The 23,324-nt window shown below is 42.4% G+C and overlaps 2 protein-coding genes across 2 annotated transcripts; both read left to right on the plus strand.

Moving 5' to 3' along the window:
- Positions 1–376: 376 nt before the first annotated feature.
- Positions 377–4,043, plus strand: LOC308326635 (fasciculation and elongation protein zeta-1-like; the record flags this gene model as incomplete). The annotated part of the gene is made up of 2 exons (XM_080779603.1): positions 377–644; positions 3,661–4,043. Exon 2 carries the CDS (start codon positions 3,696–3,698, stop codon positions 4,041–4,043), a length of 348 nt encoding a protein of 115 aa, XP_080635729.1. The 5' UTR covers positions 377–644; positions 3,661–3,695.
- A 4,141-nt stretch (positions 4,044–8,184) lies between these two features.
- On the plus strand, positions 8,185–22,598 carry LOC308326633 (fasciculation and elongation protein zeta-1-like). Its single transcript, XM_080779601.1, is given in 10 exon segments — positions 8,185–8,311; positions 8,740–8,827; positions 11,196–11,282; positions 12,484–12,649; positions 15,279–15,564; positions 15,566–15,584; positions 17,286–17,366; positions 19,242–19,317; positions 20,581–20,646; positions 21,316–22,598. Coding segments are annotated over 8 exon segments (774 nt in total). The 5' UTR covers positions 8,185–8,311; positions 8,740–8,827; positions 11,196–11,219; the 3' UTR covers positions 21,333–22,598.
- Positions 22,599–23,324: the final 726 nt, after the last annotated feature.

Here is a 23,324-nt window from a genome sequence, read left to right on the forward strand (position 1 = left end):
TAATCAGATTTGGAATCCAATTTTACAATATATAATGTAATTTCCTTTTATTTTGGGGATGCGCAAGGCAGGTTGTCATTATCCTTAAGTATAGGCACAGGCAGAAATCCCCCACCACCAATAAACCCCTTAACCAACCTAACCTCCCTCCTTTCTGCCCTCATGAATATTGAGGGGATTTAGGAGCGTGAATGGGCCTTCAGACGTGGAAGAGAGAGGAGGGGGTGTGAAGGAGAGAGGAGGCGTGGACAAAGAGACCAGAGAGAGAGATGGGAGGGGTGGTGACGCGCAGGCTCTCTGTGAGCTGGGCAGGCTGCCTATTGATTGGAAAACAACGAGCTGTGAGAGGACTGATAACAAGGCTAGGGGAGGGACAGGGATACAGAACAACACAGACCAACACCGTCCACCACCACGCAACACTACGGTATAGCTGTCCTCCATCTCTCTCATCATCATCATCATCAGTGATCTGCCTTTTCCCCTTTTCACTGGAATGAACGCAACTGCTGCTCAGCGGTGGGTTTCAAAGTGGAGGGCGGCTTAGCGCAAGAAGATCTGCCTCGACTGCAAGGTGCTGCTGCTGCTGCTGCTGCTGTCCGTAAACCCCAAGCCATAACATCGGACTGGAATCTATACCGCAGGTACGTCGAACAGAAAGCCCTTCTTCTTCATCCATCATTGTGTTCATCCCCTCTCTATCCGTGTTTGCTCATTGCCCTCCCCTGCTCATCCTGAGCCGTTGTTTCGCATCATCTGCCTCCATCCCTGCCTCGTAACCATGGTTTCCTCCATCTCTCCTACCCCAGTCCTCCTGCATTTCTTCCTTTCCCTCCCCCACTCTCTCTCTCTCTCTCTCTCTCTCTCTCTGATGACATACACTTTGCATTCCTGCCACAGCAGCGTACATTCCCATTTTGAAGAGGGATCCATTTTTATTTGCATCTATGTGGACAAATTGGCAATACAAAAAAATACGTCAGATATTTAATACTCAAGGGTTGTAGCTAATTGCATCTGAGCAGAAATCCAGTTTTTATACATCACGGTGTTCTACAATTGTATCTTCTCGCATACGGAAATTGTTGTTTGAGCAATTCCATCCTGACATAAAATTGTATCTGCTTTCCTAATTCCTAGTATGAACCACAATGTGGCCATACTGGATACTTGGGCATTTACAAATACGAATCTGAATTATTTGTAGAAAAGAAAAAGGATACAAATGTATGTATGCCTACAGTATATAGAGTCGAACGGCTGTTGACTTACATCTGACTGTGACTGTCGTCCTCTCAAGGTAACACGGGGACAGTGCTTTGATTCTATTGCTTTAAATGACCTCTGTTGATCTTCTGTGATTGGTTCTTTTTTCCTTCTGGGACACAAAAGTAAAAACTCACGGGGGGGAAGACCCCCAAGTCAGTCAGTCAGTCAGTCACACACACACACACACACACACACACACACACACACACACACACACACACACACACACAATGTCCACCCCCACTCAGCCTGCTGTCATGTTTTCATGCCTTGTTTTCGTAAGAATCGACTTTTCTACCTTCTTCCACTTCTACCTAACAACAACCTACTTTTAGGCGTCTAGGCCCTGTGGTTAGTGGGGAAGGCAGAAAAGAGCTCCTCTGGTCATACTGAATTCACGACCGTTCCCCGCTGAATGGTGGAATACATTTTTTTACAAGGAACGATGAGCCAAATGCAAAGCAACCCCCGGCTGTGACGAGGTTAAATAATTATGCTCTCATTTCCATGTCTTCATTCATCACGTTTGGTGAGAAAAAAAATGTCATGTTCTCTGATGGAGGCCTTCAGTCAGACACATAATAGAGACAGTGGGGTGACTCGTTGCCGTTGCTGCGAGGACTTATGGAGCATGTAGTAATGTTCTTGACCCTACTTGTCAAGGCAATTAACGATATTAGGCCGAGCGTTGGGTGAGATGCAGATACAACATGGATGACTATATAGTACTGGCTACAATAGCCATGTCTCTGAGGGCAGAGGAGAGCTATGGGGAGTGGAGGTGAGAGAAGGAAGTCAATGATGGACAGAGTGCTGTCAAATAATATCCGGCTTCAGAGGATGTACAGTAGCACTTTGCTGAGTTAGTGTGATGGGGAGGAACGGCCTTACACAAGCTTGTTTTAAATGGACTCCACTGTGCTCCTCGCCCCACAACACACCATAGATAGGCCTCCACTCTGCAAAAAGCATTACGGGTGAATTCTAGGCCTCACTACTATTGTAATTACACTGCGTCAGGAGTCGGAATCAAGCACAACTTCCTTCAAAAGTCTGACTGCAGCACCAGGCCCTATAGCAGCAGCATGCCTGCTTGCTTGCTGCCTTGTGTCGTTTTATGGAATGTATGTGAATTCTATAGACAGAAGCTATCTAGGATTTTTTTTTATTAACACTCCATCCGTGTTCATGAAAGTAACCATTTGATTTTGTGACCCTATATTACCTGGTAACACATGACATACTTTGGCAAATGATGACTGATCCAGCACTTTTAATGTCTCATTTGATCCTCAAAAATAATTTGCGCCTGTAAATGAGCATGCGCCTAATCCAGAAGAAATTAAAGCACACTGCAAAGGACTGGAGCTAATATAAATTACTAGCATAGTTCATCTCCCAGCCATATTAACGAGAATGTCCTCTTTTCCTCTTTAATTTAGTCTCACTGAATTGGAATGGAATGTTCTCTGTATACTGCTGTTGTTGTCTTACCATTATTATGATTATTATTACACCGGTATAGATTTCTGTCAGAAATTTGACTATATACCGTTTTTAGCCTAGCATTCTTGACACAAAATCTTAGTGGCCTCTTCATTGAAATCCCAACAGCACACCTTAATTAACCGTGCTTTCCCAGCGAGCCCAACTGGTTTGGGCTCCCTCGGGAACCTGGTCCCCTTATGGCGCCGTGTGGCTCCATCTACTTTGTCTAGACAACATGGTGCCAGTCCACCTGCTCCCAAGTGAGACGGATGAGGTATAGAATAATTTAGGGAATGCCAGATACATGCTTTTAGGTATACAGGCCTATGGATACAGGAGAACTCGCCAGTTTACCAAGTCGCCGCGGAGAATATTCTTCATCAATGTCTTCATCGTCATGCTGTCATGCTGTCTTCGTCAGCGTAGTGTGTCAAACTCACAGATGGTACAGTTCATTTCCAAAGTGATCAAATTATTTTGTGCAATGAAATGGTCAGCTAGATAAAAAGTTGAGTATGTGAATACCATTTCAGGATATTGTTTACTAATGAATTACATTGCTTCGGTACTTTGGCGTTTAAACTTTTAGCATTGCTACTTTCTCTAGTGTTAACTCTAAACAACTATCCTCTCTCTCTCTTTCAATTCAATGCAATATAAATGAAGGTGAAGTAAAACCAAAATGCACACAATCGTGGCGAGCTGGTAAACTGGCGAGTATTGGTAAGACCAACACATCGGAGACAAATTCATGGAAAGGGATGGTAATGACACATGTAACACAAGCGGTTTTCGAACTGTCCTTGAGAGACCATCCAGTACGGAGTCATAAGACTTGTAGTGTGACAACTGCAAACTCTATATACTATACATACGTTTCTTTAACTAATGCCTCTACTCCAGGTCTCCCACTCAATAAGAATCTGACGGGGGAAATCATGGAAGCCCCTCTCGTCTGCCTGGACGAGGAGTTCGAGGACTACCGGCCTTGTCGGATGACGGACGACGACGACCTTGACAATCTGTCCCTCGGCGGCCATCCCGCCGCCCTGACCACCATCACCACCGTCGTCCCGCTGGCTCCCATCACCCGCGAGGACTTCTCGGAGCTGGAGAACTTCTCTGAGATGATGAGCTTCAAGTCCATGGAGGACCTGGTCAACGAGTTTGACGAGAAGCTCAACGTCTGCTTCCACAACTACAACACCAAGACGGAGTGCCTGGCGCCCATACGCAACCAGGTGCAGAACCAGGAGGACGAGGAGAGGCTGCAGGACGAAGAGTGAGTAGAATCAGCCAGTCTGGTCCTTTTGTTCCGAATACAGGACAACTACCCCGCGGTGCTTGCCCGTTTTTTCCTCCCAGAATTTTCCTGGGCGGGCTAATTAGTGTCAATTTGGGGGTCCTTGACATGAAAAAGAGTGGGAACCACTGTCCTAGCGTGACTGCGTCTTGGGAGAGGTTTTTCCGTGACAAGACATTTTACCCTGATTCTGTGTTGTAGCAGAAACGCTCTGCTCAAGTGAGAGCGCATCTTGTCTTATTCTAACCACATACTGTAATGAGACATATTCACTTCATTGTGCGATGAATGGAGAAAATAGCCAAGCAAGCCAACCTATTGTATGATCGTGATGCATTGTGAGCTTGTAGATCTGGTATTTGACATTTTTGAAATGGTAAACATTACTGAAATTCTTTGCCTATATGATGACACACCCAATGGAGATCGAGACCCCTGTAGGGGAGAGACCACTGCTGTCTCAAACACGAACAAAACATTCTATAGCAATGATTACTATCACAAAGTAGCCAAAGTATCAAATGAGTGACTCGACGGTCGTAAACGATACAGACACACCTCCCTGATAATATCGCCGGGACAGCTTGTTTATTTTTGGACCACAATGCTTATATGAGACGATTTCAAGATGACCTCCATGTTATTCTCCATTCTGTGAACCAGGGGATGAGCAAGTGACGTCAAGACTTCGGCGCTCTATTGCTTTAATGTTTAGCAGTCAAATACATTTCATAATATGAAACAAATACGAGCATTCACATTTTGATTAAGTGAAAATGTGCGTGTTAGGAACAATCCGATAATTACTAAAATTATATTACATACATTTTCTGTCAACTAATCGATTATTCAATGACTTGTTTTAGTTCGTTTTAAACCAGGGGACCTGTACGCCTACCAGCACAAACCTGCATGTGACCAACTTCTGCTTTCAGTACCAGTAACATTGTGTGTAGGTCCTTTTTGAACGAATACATTTAAACCTCACAGACGGACTATCACGAAACAACACACGGTTCAAAACTACACAGCACGCCCATAACTAAACACTAAGATAACAAACACAATACATGACTTGACCACATTAATGATTTGACGTCCATATCCGGGTGTGTCACAGGCAAAGAATCTCAGTAATGTTTACAATTTCACATTTTTCAAATACCAGATTTACAAGCTCACAATGCATCATGATGATACAATATGTTGTGAGGTTGGGCCTGCTTGGCTATTTTCTCCATTCATCGCACAATGAAGTGAATAGGTCCTATTACAGTATGTGGTTAAAATATGACAAGATTCGCTCTCACTTGAGCAGAGCGTTTCTCATGGACAGAGTGCTACAGTGTAACACAGAATCAGAATCTTGCTCACCACACAAACACATGTCTCAACTAGCATGTGAAACCTTTTCATGTCAAGGACCCCCAAAATGACACCAATTACCCCGCGGACCCCCATTAGAAAAGATATGCCAGGGACCCCCATAAGAGAAGATAGTTACGGCTCTAGGACTAGCAGTGATTAATCTCAACCCGTCTAATTTCAAGGACCCCCAGTTTGGCATATTAGTCTACAGCACAGACTCTCATTTAATGTAATTTCTATCTCTGGGACCCCAATTTATATTGTAAAATCAATGTTAATTTAACTCTCAAGAGTTTCAGGGCTGTATTTTGCGTGTCTTAAGTACCAGGTCTTATTCCCTAACTTGAGTAAACTAAAGACCTGGAGGCGTGATCAATGCTCTTTGGCCACTCAGAATAGCCAAATGGCATTGATCACGCCTCCAGGTCTTTAGTTTACTCAAGTTAGGGAATAAGACCTGGTACTTAAGACACGCAAAATACAGCCCACAGAGTAGAATACAGACCCATAGGTTACAAACTATCATTTAGCTGGGGACCCCCTGGAACTCCCTCAAGGACCCCACTTTGGGAACCAGTAACCACTGCTCTAGTCTAGTTTGAGATAACCCTAACCAAGCGATTGGTGTGACCGCAACAATACAAACAACCCATCAATCAAGCACAGCTGTGACCCCACCCCTATACTCGATCAGTCCACAGTCAGGCTGCATGCTGAATTATTCAAGAATACAATTTGTGTGCGCCTCGGTTGCTCTGCCGTTAGGTTGTCTGGCTCTCAGTCTCCATGTACCAGCTAACAACCAGCACCTATTCTATTTGGTAACAACAGGCTCTGAAGTGGAAACTCACATTCTTATACACTGGGTTGCTAAAAATAGCCCAACTCTACACAGTATGAGCACGGGGAGAATCACGTGAATCCCTTTAACAACCGTGACGAATTACTGTTCGCAAAGGAAATCACCTATGTTTTGTAAACAAAATGTGAAATACGAAAATTAAATCCCATCCTATTCATTCATTCATTTTTTATTCCTCAAAATGTGTCATGGGGTCTGGCACAGAGGATTGAATCGGTGTAGATATACTAAATCAGTTACTTTTAGAAATGTTGTCATCATTCCTAGTTGCTCGAGATTTATTTTGTTTTCCATAGTTGTCCTGCGTGGCACAGAAGACGGTTACAGTATCATCAAAACACTATTTGCAGTTTTGGTCCTGGGAACATTTAGCCATTAAAGTTAAACCAATTCTTTATTGATCTTAATGAGGAAATAATAATGATGTGCTCTGCATTTCACAAATCATAGTGGCCAGCCCCTGAGCAGTGTCTGCTGGGACCAGTGCCTTTGGAATGTCCCCAACTTGCATGTCTGTCTGTTCATTTAGACTGTAAGTAAAAGGTATTTACCTCTAAAAAGCTATGAACAACAATTAGCTTTACTGGGGGACTCATGGAATATTTTGCCACATGGAAAACAAAATTAGTTTAGTTGAGCTTGAAGTTGTGAGTTTTAATATTATAGGGATTTAAAATGTGTATTTATTTTAGAACTTGCCAGTTTATTTTATAATGAAAATGACAAGGACTATCATACAGGCCACTACAATTTCACACCAACCAAGCACAGCTACCATGGGAAATAATACAACTAGATATTGCCCAAAACATATTATTAAACATTTATCCGTTTACTGAATTTGGTCATAATCTGAGCAGTTTTTTTTTGCTATTACAGGCTGTGGCCATATTTGGACTCCACTGCTGTTGTGGATCAGTATTCTCAAACATAAATGACTCTAACCATGTGAGAATATTAAGACAGGATTCTTAACCCTTCACTGGCCGCAGGACAAGCATATGGCTGCATACAAGTCAAGATCGAGCATGTGGACTGCTTGTGGCTTGTGTCGGCGTGCACATGCAAATGTATGTGCGGTTGTGTACAAGCAACGCAATAACATCTATTTGTAGCTTGCAGACAGTGTAGTGTACAAACTGTCAGAAGAAAAAATTATTTGTAAATGCGTTCATTGCAATGTGTTTTATTCAATATTCATGTGTGTGTGTGTGTGTGTGTGTGTGTGTGTGTGTGTACAGTGTTGTTTTTGGCAGCAAATTTCTATTTTAGTTTAGTCATTGTCTTTGGACTGAAACGTCAAACTTTATTTTGGCGGGTCTTGATGCCATTGTAATGACAGATTTTACACTTGCTGAAAATAGCCAATCTACAAGCTCACAACGCGTTGTGAGATTGTATATCTGCTATTTTCAGTTATAGTGAAAATAGCAGTGTAAAATGACTTATACTGGATTTCCTGTCCACTAGTCCCTTCCCGTCTAGTTTTTATTTGTTGACGAAATTGTCAATATATTTAGTCTTAGTTTTAGTCACCATAGCTTACTGTAGTTTTCATTTAGTTTCCGTCAGTGAAAAAAAAGGTAGGCGACGAACATTTTTCGTCTATAGTATATTAGTCGACGACAACAACACTGGTACATGCATGCACGTGGCAGCCATGGCCTGCGTGAGGTAAGCAGTGTGATCAATGGTCACTTGTTCAGTGTGTGTGCGCCTGCCTGGGTCCGGGCTGTGCCACTGTGGGAGAAGGGCATGGGGCCTCAGTGTGAGCCTGCCTGGGTCTGGGCTGTGCCACTGGGAGAAGGGCATTGGGCGTCTGCCAACTTCCAGGGGAGAAAAAAAACACACCCACTCACACAAAGGGCTGGAAACAAAGAAAGAGTTCTGCTCTGGCTTCGTGTCACTGGCTGCTCCTTCAGATGCAAACTCTTTCACTGGCTCTTGTGGCTATACGGGAAAACGTCTGACACAATGATGTGAGAGGCTTTATATCTTCTCAGGATATCTTGACAAAAGTAGTAAGAAATGTTTTTTTTTTTCCCCTCCTGTTGTACCTTTCTTTAGCTCTGTGTGTTGATTTGTATTGTTGACTTGCCTCAGTGAAATATTGACAGAGTTGTAGCTTTGCTGGAGCATGAGTGATGTAGATGAAGTTGAACTATATAGGGAATAAAACAAGGTATCCAGTTTAAGACATATACCGTGTAGTGCTATTATATAACTGTGACCAAGTCTTAACCGGAAGAACTGCACAAGTTTAAAATAGTTTATTGCATGTACTGTACAACTAAAGTGGGCTTTGCATGTCGAGTGACAACTAAAGTGGGCTTTCTTGTTTTCATTTGTGGTACGGTATAGTTATTCTAGCTCACTGTGTGTGCGTGTGCGCGTGTGCATGTGCGTGTGTGTGTGTGTGTGTGTGTGTGTGTGTGTGTGTGTTTTTCAGCGTGTGGGATGCTCTAACAGACAACTACATCTCCAGCTGGGACCAAACCGGCTCAGAACAGGGCATCAACGGCAACCTGGACCAGGAGGTACATCTCTCTCTGGATTTTTTTACACATTTCATTTATTTGGTTGTCTTGTACGATAAATGTACAATGAGGGAATATGGTCCAAATCAGGGACGTGCACACATAGACATCAAAGGAGGCTTCAGCCCCTAGCTGTGGGGCTAATATTTTCTCTCAGAATTAGTGAAATTACAACAAACGGCTAACAAGAGAACATGCAGTAGAATTGCCGTTTCTAATTCATCGTTGCGTTGACGTGATGCAAAATATGGTCGTTTGTTTGTAGTGCCCAAGGTTTCTGGCAGCAATACATTCCCCTCCTTCACAGACAGACCGTGGCATTTGAAATCTATTTTTGGTGTTCACATCGCCATATGGCAGCAGCCTGCTATGGGATTCATTCTGCACGTCATTGGGCTTGTGCAATGTTTATTTCCACCTTATCCACTTTTATGCTCAATTGAAGTGTCTATTTGTACGTCTCTAAATGTTTCGATGAATTGAACAAGGTGGACCCTCTTGTAAACAAGTGTAATGCTTAATTGGGTCGTCCACTCACAGTTAACAGTCTTTGTATTGAGTTTGTGCTTGAAATGTACTGTAATTCTGCAAACGGTTAATACATATTTCAATCAATCAATCAATCAAATGCGTTGCAGTGGGGTAGATATAGCACTTGTTTGAGAGTCATAACAGATAAGCAACGTGCTAACTAATAAATAGCCCATATAGCATTATAAACTGACTTGTATTAATACAGACAGGTCTACACTAGCAGGGCTGCAGCCCATAGGGCTCCAAGATCAGAGAGGCACCAAAACAAATGGAAATAAAAACAAAACAGACTTTTTGTAGCACAGCATCAGTTCCAACTCTATCTGTGAACCAGGATGAAAAACGTAAAAGTCTTGATCAGGCCCCGACTAGACTCAGAGACTAACGTCTGTGGAGATCAGATCAGATCAGTCGAGTAAGATGTCGGATAAACTATAGCTTCCCAGACTCATTTGACATGCTTCTGTTCTTTATACTGTTATTTGGCCGTCACGTTACAAATACACTACAGGCACTTATAGCAGGTCAGGCCATATCAAAATGATGTCACTGACAAGCCAGAGTGATAACAGACAGACGAAGCTACTACAGCTGTAGAGGGGTCAGTGTTTCAAATATTGAGACGTGTGTGGACAAAAGCTGTGTATAGGAGGGGCTAGCGCCCCTCAAAAATCAAGCAAATAGTAAACATTTGTCCCTTGCCAATTATGTAATTTCAATTGTGCATAATTCAAGCACATATTTTACTAAATAACACGAAATCAAGTATTTCCAGTAGTTCCAGACTCTGCATGACCCCTGTTGTTGTTGAGATAGCCCACTGGAAAAGCTTGCTTGCTAGAAAACCAATCAACTTGAATTGAAACTCTCACTTAATTAATAGGCCATTTTAAAGGACTTATATGTTGAAATGTCTAGCCAAAATAGTCCATGGATATAATATTGGATACAATTTCAAACATCTATAACTTAATATGGTCTTCAGCCAACATATCTATGAAAAGACAATTACATTATTGTCTTTTCGTAACTTGGAGGAGCAATTACAGCTGGGTCTTTTGCAGGGTCGTTGACACCCATTTGGTCCCCCATCGCTAAACTTATTGAATAGGTGGCCTCTGGAGCCCACATGCAAGCCAATATGCTCTGACTGACGACAAGTAGCTTATACAGTAGGCCTACTGTACATAGGCCCCTATGTAATAATGGCCTAGCCCTAGACAGAGACCAAAAACTAGTCATATGAAAATAACCTGCAGCACCACACAGTGGCCAATTATATAGACTGACCCGGGCACTCACTAACACATTAAAACAATATATGCTTCACATTCATACAAGAAAGGGCATAAACAGCTTGTGCGGAGCGGGCATACGGGGCCAACACCAAACACATCCCAGACAAACAAACAAGACATTAACCTATACCGTTTATTGTTGGGGTAATCATCAGGTTCAGGCTGCAGAATAGTGGCTGCGGCCTGGTGGGTGGTGGCAACTGGTTGATTTGATTTACTGTTGAACAGTGATTTCTCACGCAGTCTCTCACACTGTCAAATGATAGGACATTATGTGTAGGCAGCAATAAGGCTATATTATATTTAACATGACGCTGACGCTGAAGCTAACCATATGCATACACTTTATGCAAATATTCAATAGCGTGGAAGTGCATATGGTTTAGAAACTAAAGAAAACAAAATGTCTTTATGGTGTTTGGAATCTATAGGCTAGTTTATTTGTCAGCATTTAAATAAAGAACGTCTTACCTTTACCTGTGGTGTGCGGGCTCCATCCTATCTACATGTAGTTTATTTGTTCTCACATATTCTAGATCCACGAAAAAGAGGAGGAAGAGATGAATGAGAAGAATGATAATGCTACCTGCCTGAAGGATGAACCTCTCATCACAGCTGATCAGGTGTGTGTGTGTGTGTGTGTGTGTGTGTGTGTGTGTGTGTGTGTGTGTGTGTGTGTGTGTGAAAATAGCAGATCTACAAGCACACAGCAACACGTTGTGAGGTTGTAAGCTACATCTGTTCTTTTCAAAAAATATTGAGAATAAATTGAAATATTTTTTATATATTTGTTAAACATTTTAACAACATAATCAACTTTGTTGCCAAAATAATCAACTACTGTACACTTTAGAAATATCACGATACATGGTTGACGATATTGGTTCATTATGGCAATCCGATACGATATGATTCAATGATTTGAAATCGATACAGTAACTATTTAAAATACACTGACATTATTTTAAATTAAATAATTTAACCCCTCTTTTTCATTTTCTTTTTTCAAAAAATTGCTAAATACCACGCACAAAAATGTAGTATTGATACAATCAATTAATTGCTATCAAAACTACTACAGATTATTTCCATTGCAAAACGATACAATACATAGTCAATATGTTGCTGTTTTCATTTCGATATGCTTAGATTCTTGAAATTAAAGGACAACTTTCAACCAAGGCTCATGTTTTAGGTTGTTATTATTTTTCATTTGCTGCTTTCTTTCGTTTTAGGGATTTTAGCTGTTTTTGACAGGGGGGCGGGGGCATTCGAGCATGGGGCTAAATATGTATTTCTTTACAAAACTTTATAGCGATTTATTTTTTTATTCTTTACTATAGTCGTAATAGACCCCAAGAAATTACATTTGATCACAGGATCTACTGAATGCGTCAAACGGGCATATTGAGCCTATGACACACAGTGTGGCTTCCCCCCCCAGTAGGCCACCATCACATTCAGTAGATCCTGTGATCTTCTGTGGCCAGATGTAATTTATTGGGGTCTAGTAGGACTATAGTAAATAATAAAAAAAAGAAATCGCTATAAAATGTTGTACATATTTAGCCCCCCTGTCAAAAACAGCTAAAATCCCTAAAACGAAAGAAAGCAGCAAATGGGGGAAAAAAATGAACACTAATATTTTACTTTCTCTAATAACAACCTAAAACATGAGCCTTGGTTGGAAAAAAATAACTAAAGTTGTCCTTTAAAATAGATTTTTCGATGCAGTTACTATATCGTTACACCCCTAATAACTCTCCTTTCTATTCTATGCATGCCTCGCTGCATCTCATGGGCTCCTTTCTCTCAACCCTATAGGTCATCGAGGAGATTGTGGAGATGATGGAGAACTCCCCAGATCCCGGAGAGACAGAGGAAGAGGATGAGGAGGAGATCAGCGATAGTTCATCCAGGGCGAATCCTTCCCTCCTGGAGGAGATCAGGCAGCTGTCGCACGCCTCGAACAACAACTGCTCATATGAAGGTATAGTACACAGCACAGGACTGTACATCTGGGTGTTCACCTAAAAATAAAAATCTGAAGTCGGTGCAAAAGTTGCACCATTCTACATACTTCTACACATTTGTAGCAGGAGGCAGGAGCCGAAAAACCTTTTTGAAGAACTATTTTAAATATAAATATAAATTGTAAATTTGTTCAGTGTGACATTCTTTCAGCGCCACCTGGTGGTCACCAGTTTTTGCTTTCATTGCCAATTAGCTCATTATAAAAAAAGAAAGAAAATGTAATTCTATTATGCATGTAATGTGCATGTCATCACCTGTACACCAGATTAGAGGAATTTTCAAAATATGGATAAAAAAAAAACTCGTCTTATCGTCCATGGCAATCAGTGCATAATTGGATTCAACTCGTCTTAACGTTTCTGGCACTTAAACTGGCAAGCAGACAACCCGCCGCACTCCAGGTTAGGGTTAGAACAAAATCCTTCTAGGTGCAAAGGCTCGAAGATACAAGATAGGATTAAAAAGGAAGCACGCACATCTCCAGAAATTCTACAGGTGCTGGACAAAGATATACGTTATACAATGAAAAGGAAAGGTTGTCCGCACACCGTGTCTCTGCACCCAGGAAAGAAAATATTTAGTACAAACTAACTCGTATCGAAGATACAAGATGAAATGAAGAAAATGCCAGCACTCATTATTATATCTCCATTTCACAAAGTTTTTATTTACCTCTGACAACGTATACGTTTCGGCCTGGTTGGCCGTATACGTTATCCACTCTCATCAGAGGTAAATAAAAAATCATATGAAAAGGACTGCTGGCATTTTCTTCATTTCATAGCGTAGCAGACTGACCTGGAGCTCAGAACCTTCATGTGAGAAATCTATACATTGCAGTGCAAACACAACATGCAGTGCAGTGCAGTCCCTGCACGGTCAACATAGATATTCTATTAATTCTGAGGCACAAGGGGAAGCTGCTTTATTACAAGAATTCAAAGGGCAACTGTACACAGAGCACCATCGGTCTTCATAACGCCAAGGATACAGTCCTCTTTAGGGTAGAGTTAATGGCGCTCTTTGAAGCATGTTCCTTGTAAGAAGGGCTGCTGCGCTGCAACATATTGAATCTTTATAAGGTAATTATGTTAAACATAATTACCTATAAAGATACAATATGTTGCAGCACAACAGCCCTTTCTTACAGTATGAACATTTGTGAACATGAAAGGTACTTAATCGGTAGCCGATCTAATATAAGGGATATTGTTTTTGGACATTTGACAGTTTTGATTTCTAATCCTATTTCTATTCAACTCTTTTTTTTAACGCTTTTAATTTGACATAAGCAAGGCCAGTTTAATTGAATTGAACATAAAACAAAAATGCAAAAGCTAGCTTTACACAAAGTGAAGAAACAAAACACACCATAAAAGGAGATTTTAGTAAAAAAATATATATACTGTACGACTGAGACTAAAAATGCTAAAAGAAACCTCAGTAAAAGGCTGCGGCAGCTACGCGGGGACACAGTCGTTTTGGGGGACTTGTTCCAGATATCTGGTGCATAATGATGGTTCATGATGTAGCGTAAGATCAGAGAAGCCTAATGGTAATCCATTTAATAGATCAATAAAAAAATCAATTAGAAATGTGTTGATTCGTCGATACATTCGTTGATACAGTACATACAGTACAGTACTGTACATCCAAATAAAATGTGCTTCTCGTTTATTCAATTAATCAAAAAAGTAATCGCTGTTGTTATAGATCCGATCTTATAAATCCTGCGGGGGTAATTCAGCTTCAGTTTCTTCCAGCGGATGGCTTGGGGGTGGGGGCAGTTAGGGCTTATAAGTGTCTTGCTCAGGGACACTTCGACGACACATAATCCTGGGGCGATCCCGGGAGGTGAACTGGTGACCTCCTGTTTAGCAGAAGGTGTCTCAATATACCTATTAGTTGCAGCCCCTATACTGCACTGAGCTCAGAGCCTCAGGCAGAGTCAGACCTCTATCTGTTGCATGGACACACATGGCTGACTAGCTCTGGTCCATAGCCTTCTACTGCTTCTACGATTCTGCCCTGCACAGTAAGAGCTATGGGACTTTCCGTTTTCAATCTCAAATCGAAATCAGACCAGCCTCTCCTCTTTGGCGTAAATAAAAAGAACGTTTTTGCTACTCACCAAAACAAAGGCGGGTTGTGTCATTAGAAAGCCTACTTTCCTTAGTGGACGCACTCTGAGCCCCCCACCACACGTATAAACGGTACTTTTTGGCCAGAAAGGGATTTGTTTTCACCGGAGGAAAAATATTCTCTATGAGGCAGTTCTCTGGGCAATATCAGTAGAGGGCACAACGGAGTAGCTAAAAACAATTTTTTTCTGGTGGAAACAAAATCCCCTTTTGGCCAAAAAGTACAGTTTATACGTGTGGTGGGGGGGCTCAGAGTGCGTCCACTAAGGAAAGTAGGCTTTCTAATGACACAACTCGCCTTTGTTTTGGTGAGTAGCAAAAACGTTCTTTTTATTTACGCCAAAGAGTATGAGGCTGGTCTGCATTCATGCGAGCGGCGGAAGTTGAGAGTAACATAGCTCTAATGCACGCATTAGCTAATGGCCCATACTCCATACTCCATAGGCCTGAGCCTGATGTCCAGTTCGGCCCTGGTCGCGCTGCTCGAGCGGGTCGAGGCGGCCATCCGCGAGTACTCCGAGGAGCTCGTGAGCCAGCTGGCTCGGCGCGACGAGCTGGAGTTCGAGAAGGAGGTGAAGAACACGTTCATCACGGCCCTGATGGAGGTGCAGAACCGGCAGAAGGACCAGCAGCGCGACAGCAGCAAGCGCCGGCGCCGGGACAAGACCCTGAGCCTGCAGGGTCCCGCCACCGCCACCCGCCGCAGGGAACACGGGCACGGAGAAGACAGGGGGGAGCATGCCTGTCAAGGTATAACAGGGTGGAGGGAACAGATACATTACAGGGAACACGGGCACGGAGAAGACAGGGGGGAGCATGCCTGTCAAGGTATAACAGGGTGGAGGGAACAGATACATTACAGGGAACACGGGCACGGAGAAGACAGGGGGGAGCATGCCTGTCAAGGTATAACAGGGTGGAGGGAACAGATACATTACAGCTAAAGATAACCCAAAAGGGCTCCGTTTTCGTCACCCTTATCCCTAAACTTCTTAGCCTTTTCTTTTATCACTATTTTGAAAAACATTTTTGAATAGTTCAACTAGCCAATCTACACTGACACCGTTGTGAGCTTGTAGACTGGCCATTTTAACTATTCAAAAATGTGTTTGCAAAATAGTACTACAAAAAAAAGGCAAAGAAGTTTAGGGATAAGGGGTTTAGCGGTGGCGAAAATGGAGCCCCAAATCTCTGGTCAATCGCTCACTTGCACTTTTTGTCTTCTCACCTTTTGTCTGATGAAGTATGAATTGGGCTTTTAGTGAGTATTTGGTGAGTTCCTCTGAGATGGGGACCCTGGCCACAAAACATGTTTAATATGAAATCTCAACTAAAACACTGCATGTACATATTTAATCTGATATGTACATAATTATGTAATCTCAACTGTGTTTTCACCACATATGCATTCTCTTATCAGTAGCTCTTGAACTACTGCAGTTGTGTTTTGTTCTCCATTGTAAATTACAGAAAGGTACATTGCATAGCCGGACAGCATTCACTGTCTCTAGTCTCTTGTGTCTTTCTCTTGTGTCTGTCTGTCTGTCTGTCTGTCTGTCTGTCTGTCCGTCCGTCCCCCCCTCCCCCCCCCCCCCCCCCCCCCTTTCTCTCTCTCTCCGTATCATCGACTGGTATCATAATGGACCTGGAGGCTATTAGCCTCCAACCACTCTTCCAGGAACTATTCCTAAGTGGATGTACTGTACTCTGTCCTCCACATACAGTAACAGCTCAGTCCAGTAAACAGATGAATAACAACTGCCCTTCACTCAGTACAATGACAATACATTTTGTGTTTACAGAACCTACTGCTGGGTACCTGTGAGAATGCATCACTTGTACATTGATGTTGCCAAATTGTGTTAATGCGGCCTGCGCAGACTCAGAGAGACAAGCCGCTGTGGCTTTTTGTGGCATCTTTTTTTAGCATAACCTTTGCTAGTAATCAATCAATCAATCAATCAATCAGATAGTCTATTTAGGAATATCCAAAGTATAAAATACGGCTTAATTGGTTACTTAACACATGGTCACTTCCATTTTTTTTTACCCATTTAAATAATGTCTTCTAAATCCTGACAGTTTTCTGAAATACCTATGTTTCTATATCAGTGGTGCTCAATTTCATGTCAAGGACCCCCAGAATTATGTATATTTGGCTGCCGACCCCGATTTGAAAATATGTTGTTCCAGGGACACCCCCAGAAGCAAAGATTTGAGTTAAAATGTTTGCTCTGAAATAATATATTCAAAGATTTGCGCCACATTGTCACAACTTTACACACATAGCAGACCTACAACTTCTACAAGCTCGTAGCGCGGCACTCAGTGGCGCGCTATGAGCTTGTAGATCTGCTATTTTTCAATAGCTAAAGTATGACATAATGCTTAAAACACCAAAAGGGGTTCCCGTCTAATGTTTGTGTTTCTTCCTGGTTGTGTTCATGGCAGCGTTTCAGCATGGAGGGACTGTCCAACATCCTGCAGACAGGCATCAGGCAGACCTTTGGAAGCACAGGGAATGACAAACAGGTGAGATCAGGCAGACCTTTGGAAGCACAGGGAATGACAAACAGGTGAGATCAGGCAGACCTTTGGAAGCACAGGGAATGACAAACAGGTGAGATCAGGCATCAGGCAGAGCTTTGGAAGCACAGGGAATGACAAACAGGTGAGATCAGGCAGACCTTTGGAAGCACAGGGAATGACAAACAGGTGAGATCAGGCATCAGGCAGACCTTTGGAAGCACAGGGAATGACAAACAGGTGAGATCAGGCAGACCTTTGGAAGCACAGGGAATGACAAACAGGTGAGATCAGGCAGACCTTTGGAAGCACAGGGAATGACAAACAGGTGAGATCAGGCAGACCTTTGGAAGCACAGGGAATGACAAACAGGTGAGATCAGGCATCAGGCAGATCTTTGGAAGCACAGGGAATGACAAACGGGTGAGGCGGAAAACGAACAGGGTTACTTTTCAGGAAATGGAAAAAAGAACCTGTGTCCCAATGGATCGACTGTAGTTATGTTTCAGTCACAAGCTCTTGTTAACTTAATACTTTCCATTTGTTCAATATTTATATATATATAAAAAAAACACTTTCAATTTCACAAAAACAACAAGGTAAAATAGCAGAATAACATGCATCGTGCCGTGCCGCCTTGTGCGCTTGTAGACAGGCTATTTTTGAAACTTTTGTGTGACACTACATAGTATGATGAAGTAGGAAGAAAACTGTCCAACATCAGCACAGTGTTGCTGAAGTTTGGTCTAACTCAGGGATGTGCAGAGAGTGTTAGAGGGCCAGGGGCTGCAATCCAGTAAGAGGGCACTTTTGGACAAAAATAGCGAAAATAGCAGATCTACAAGCTCTCAACGCGTCGCGCTGCGACGCGTTGAGAGCTTGTAGATCTGCTATTTTCGGGGGCGCAACCCAGCACTCTTTAAAGGACAACTTTAGTTATTTTCAACCAAGGTTCATGTTTTAGGTTGTTATTAGAGAAAGTAAAAGATGAGTCTTCATTTTTTTTTCATTTGCTGCTTTCTTTTGTTTTTTGGGATTTTAGCTCTTTTTGACAGGGGGGCGGGGGCATTCGAGCATGGGGCTAAATATGTATTTTTTTAACAACATTTTATGGTGATTTATTTTTGTATTATTTACTATAGTCCTAATAAACCCCAGGAAATTACATCTGGCCACAGCAGATCACAGGATCTACTGAATGTAAAGGTAGCCTACTGGGGGAAGGCTTATACTGTGTGTGTATAGGCTCAATATGTCAGTTTGTCACATTCAATAGATCCCGTGATCTTTTGTGGTCAGATGTAATTTCTTGGGGTTTATTAGGACTATAGTAAATAATAATAAAATGAATCGCCATAATATTGTGTAAAAAAATACATATTTAGCCCCATGCTCGAATGCCCCCGCCCCCCTGTCAAAAACAGCTAAAATCCCCAAAACAAAAGAAAGCAGCAAATGAAAGAAAATGAACACTCACCTTTTAGTTTCTCTAATAACAACCTAAAACATGAACCTTGGTTGAAAAATACTAAAGTTGTTCTTTAAGCTAGTGGAGAGGCAGTGTAACGACATGGATTGGATTTGTTTCTCTCTCTCTATATATATATAAACAAATTTGTTCAACGCAAAATGCTGCGTAAAAGTTCAGGAGAACTTTAGCTCCATTCTCCTGAATGCTGCCTTCCGGCATGGCATGGAAAGGAGTGGCATTTACATTTCTTTCGCCATGGTAAATCGTGGTCTGGAAAGGGCACTTGTTTTACAGACCGGTAAAAGGGAAGTTGTTTTACAGACATGGTAAAAGGGCAGGGGATGAAGCCTCCTTTGATGTCTATGTGTGCACGTCCCTGGTCTAACTGTTGTATGAATGTGTCGTTTCAGTATCTGAACACAGTGATTCCATATGAGAAGAAAGCAAGCCCTCCCTCTGTGGATGACCTGCAGATGATCACAAGTAGTAAGTAGACCACTGGGAGAAATATTTAGTCTACACTAAACATTTCAGATTGCTAAATGTGACTAAAACTAAATACAATTGTACTCAAAAGACTATGACTAAAGCTACATCAAAATCTGCTGTCAAAATCAACACTAAACCACGACACATTGCTGAAGCTGGAACCTATCTGGGACCTTCTATTTCCCTGGCGGCCATAACAGCTGGACGTTGTAGAGCGTCGCAGTCCCGCCCCCTTTCATGACGACGCCAGGCCCAGACCTTTTAAGCAGTGTACGAAGCCAACTCTTGTCATGACAAATCATGACAGCACACACAATATTTTGGACCAAACAAATAATTACAAAGAAGAAAAACAAATTCTTTGTTTGGCCCGAAAAATTGTGTTTGTTGCCATGAGTTGGCTTTGTCCGCGGCGTAAACGTCTTTAAATAAATACTTTCTGAAAAGTCTATGAGGAAAATGAACGGGGATTTCTTTTCCGGGTCTCGCGAGAGGACGGGGCTGCGACGCTCTATTGGGCGTGGCAGTATCCCTTCCCATATCCCTGTGTAGCAGTGGCTCAGAGCCTCTGCTTGATGGCATCAAAACTATAATATCGGGGGCATGGTGGCACAGTTGGTAGTGCTGTCGCCTCACAGCTAGAAGGTCCTGGGTTCGATTCCCGCTCGGGGCACTGTGGGTGCTGGCGGCGTGTTTCCTCCTCCGCGTCATCAGTGCCCATACCCGAAGGCGGGGTTGGCGAAAGGGCCTTTCTGTGTGGAGTTTGCATGTTCTCCCCGTGTCCCCTAGGGTAGGTACCCTCACAAAAACATGCAGTAATCCTGGTCTCTAAACTGCCTCCCCCTGGCCAGCCGGGGCGCCTGATGGAGGGGAAAGGAACTGGTTGGAATAACGTGTTCCTTCCACGCGCTACGTCCAACCAGGGAAACTCCCCCCTGTCAGGTGTAAAGGAGCAACTTGGACACTCAAGCATGAAGGAAGCATGAGTTAAGTCCGTTGCTCTCCCCAGGTTGGCGGAGGGTGTGTAGAGCCCAGGATCACAGTAGATGATTGACACAGGGGTGAAAAATGGGTTACAAAATCGTGGGATAAAAAATATATAAAAAAAAAAAAAAACTATAATATCTCCCCCTGTCCAGGGGGATATCCCTTTGGTGGTTAAGATGTTGGACTTTCATGCGGGAGGCCCGAGTTCGAATCTCCGGGCGTTACACCTGCATGCCCATTTTAAGAACTATCTTCTTCCTTTTCATTCTGCAGTTCTTTATGCCATGAAGGAGGACAGCGACAAGGTGCCTACACTGCTAACTGACTACATATTAAAAGGTGAGAGCCACAGGATCCTTTTATTTCATAAGAAAAAAAGGAAAATAATAATATTATATATATATATATATATATATATATATATATATATATATATATATATATAGTGAGAGTGTGACCATCCGATTCATACTCCTATTTTAGAGCCGAATAAAAGTCGGTTCGGCTCTGTAGTGCCTACAATATGACGTCATTTGAGGTTCGGGGGGGGGGGGGGGCTCTTCGGTGCTACTGAAAATGTATAACGAGCCGAAATCATTTCGGCACTACAGCGCCGAAACAGCGGTAAAATAGGAGTATGAATCGGCCCTAAGTAGGCCTATAACTTTGGCTACAACGGCTTTGTCCTTAGTCAGCGACATTGACTGAGCATTTAGACGTCTAATATACTGTCTGAAGGGCCGTCTAAAATGGGTTAAAAAGCGTCTAAAAAGGCTAGGCTTAGATTAGACATTGAAACAACGTTGTTTCAACGTCTATATATAGACTTTAAAAAAACTGCTAATCAAACTGCTAGACCAATTATAACCCATTTTTAATAGACGACTATTGACGACTATTGCTCAGTTGCTAATGCTGACATACACTATCTCAACAACTAAAAACATTGTTGCGAGAGCTTTTTTTCTTTCCAAATGTAACTGTCCTTCTGGTGCTGTGTGTGTCCAGTGTTATGTCCCACCTAGGACGGGCGACAGACAGGCCAACACAAGGCACTGTGTGTGTGACGGAGAACTCCAACCCTCCACAGACACCACCACCACCTCCTCCGGTCTTAGCTGCATGAGCTCCCCTCTTTGCCATCATACGCCATGGATTCCTCACCATCGACATCATTATTGTACCCATCTCACCCGACTACAACGACTGCCTTTCGCTGAGCTCACCTCGTCCTTCCTGCACACTAAAAAGCTCAGGCCTATACATCCAAAATGGCCACCATCTGATTGCTATATTTAAGAGACTGGTCCCTACGTTTTAAGGACTTGACTAACCGCTCTCTCTCTCTCCGGAGCACGAGACGCTAGTATTAACCACTTAAACCCTCTATTCTTTAGTCAAACGGACCTGAGTTACAACTGTACATGGACCGCTTTTTCGCTTTTTTTCCCTGTCCACACGAAATCTTGAGTCTTTTTTTTCCCTGTCCACCCGAAATCTTGAGTCTTCAAGCTCACAACGCAACGCATTGTGAGCTTGTAGATCAGCTATTTATTTTGCCTAATGTTCCCACCAGAAGAGGGATGCAGGGGTTCAAGTGGTTAATGACGACCACATCAATACAGGGATGAGCTGTTTCGATCTCACATTTTTTCTTTCTTTCGTTTCACAGGGGATTTGAGGGTTTTAAATCTTCTTTGACACTTATTGTCGTAAACTGGCCTTTTAGCACAAGGGGTTTTGTTTACCATCGTGTCCTCTGAGCCACAAGGACAGTAATGTACAGATACATCGAACGTTGCATTCACATTTAGTCATCTCTCTGCATTGTTCAAGAAGGAAGCAAAACACACGCAAACATTTTCCATTTGAATACAAAAGCCATGCATCTTTCTCTGCCAATTTAGTACTGTAGCTCCATGTGGAAAGAAAGAACAACTACTGTATACGGGTGCAGCGTGTTTCAACCAGTCTTTTGTTCCGTTCTATCTTCTGAATATCCAGTTGCTCTTCAGGCTTTTTTGTAACTCATTTTGATTTGTATCCAATATTTGATAGACACTCTGTTGCAAATTTTATACTTTTATTTAGAGTATACTCAGAATACCTTGCATTCCACCCCAGACGACCACGTGGAGTTATATAAGTCACTGAATTCTCCTTGAATGTTGTACCCTGGTGACATGAGCTCATTTATAAAAAAATAAAACAGGCTTACATATTTAACATATTTATGACTTCCTTTTGAGCCACGTAGGTGAATGTTACATTGCCAATTATGAATTCTAATAAACATCCTACCCAAACCAGTGTATATATGTGGATCATTATTTTCTTCGTCTTTTTCCTTCCTCTTTTTCTTCGTCTTCTGATTTTATTGATGAGGACACTATAGGACGCATAGAAGACAGAAGCACCATGGGTCTAGTCCGGCAACCTCGGAATGGTCGCCACCAGGTATTCATGAACGTAACCTCAATAAAACTATGCCTAAAACTAAGCTTAATACAGTCTAATGTTCCCCAGCTTTAGCGCAGTTGGTAGAGCATTAGACTGAAGATCTGAAGGTCCCTGGTTCAATCCCGGCTTTCAGGAGTTGAAATGAGGTACAGAAAACCCTATGACTCTTAGGCTGATCTCCCTGGGTGAAAAACATTATGAGTTTTTTTTGTTTAAGAAGTAACAAGTAACAGTCAATGTAAAAATAAATGCTGGATTTGACACTTGCAAGCCGAAATGGCTCAGTTGGGAGAGCGTTTGACTGATAGACCTGAAGGTCCCTGGTTCAATCCCGGCTTTCGCCAGTTGAAATGAGGTACAGCAAACCCTATGACTCTTAGGCTGATCTCCCTGGGTGAAAAACTTTATGAGTTTTTTTGTTTAAGAAGTAACAAGTAACAGTCAATGTAAAAAATAAATGCTGGATTTGACACTTGCAAGCCGAAATAGCTTTAGCTCAGTTGGGAGAGCGTTAGACTGAAGATCTAAAGGTCCAGAAGGACAACTTTAAAGCAGCC

This window comes from Protomyctophum bolini (genome assembly GCF_963924005.1).
Source record: "Protomyctophum bolini genome assembly, chromosome: 13".
NCBI lineage: Eukaryota > Metazoa > Chordata > Actinopteri > Myctophiformes > Myctophidae > Protomyctophum > Protomyctophum bolini.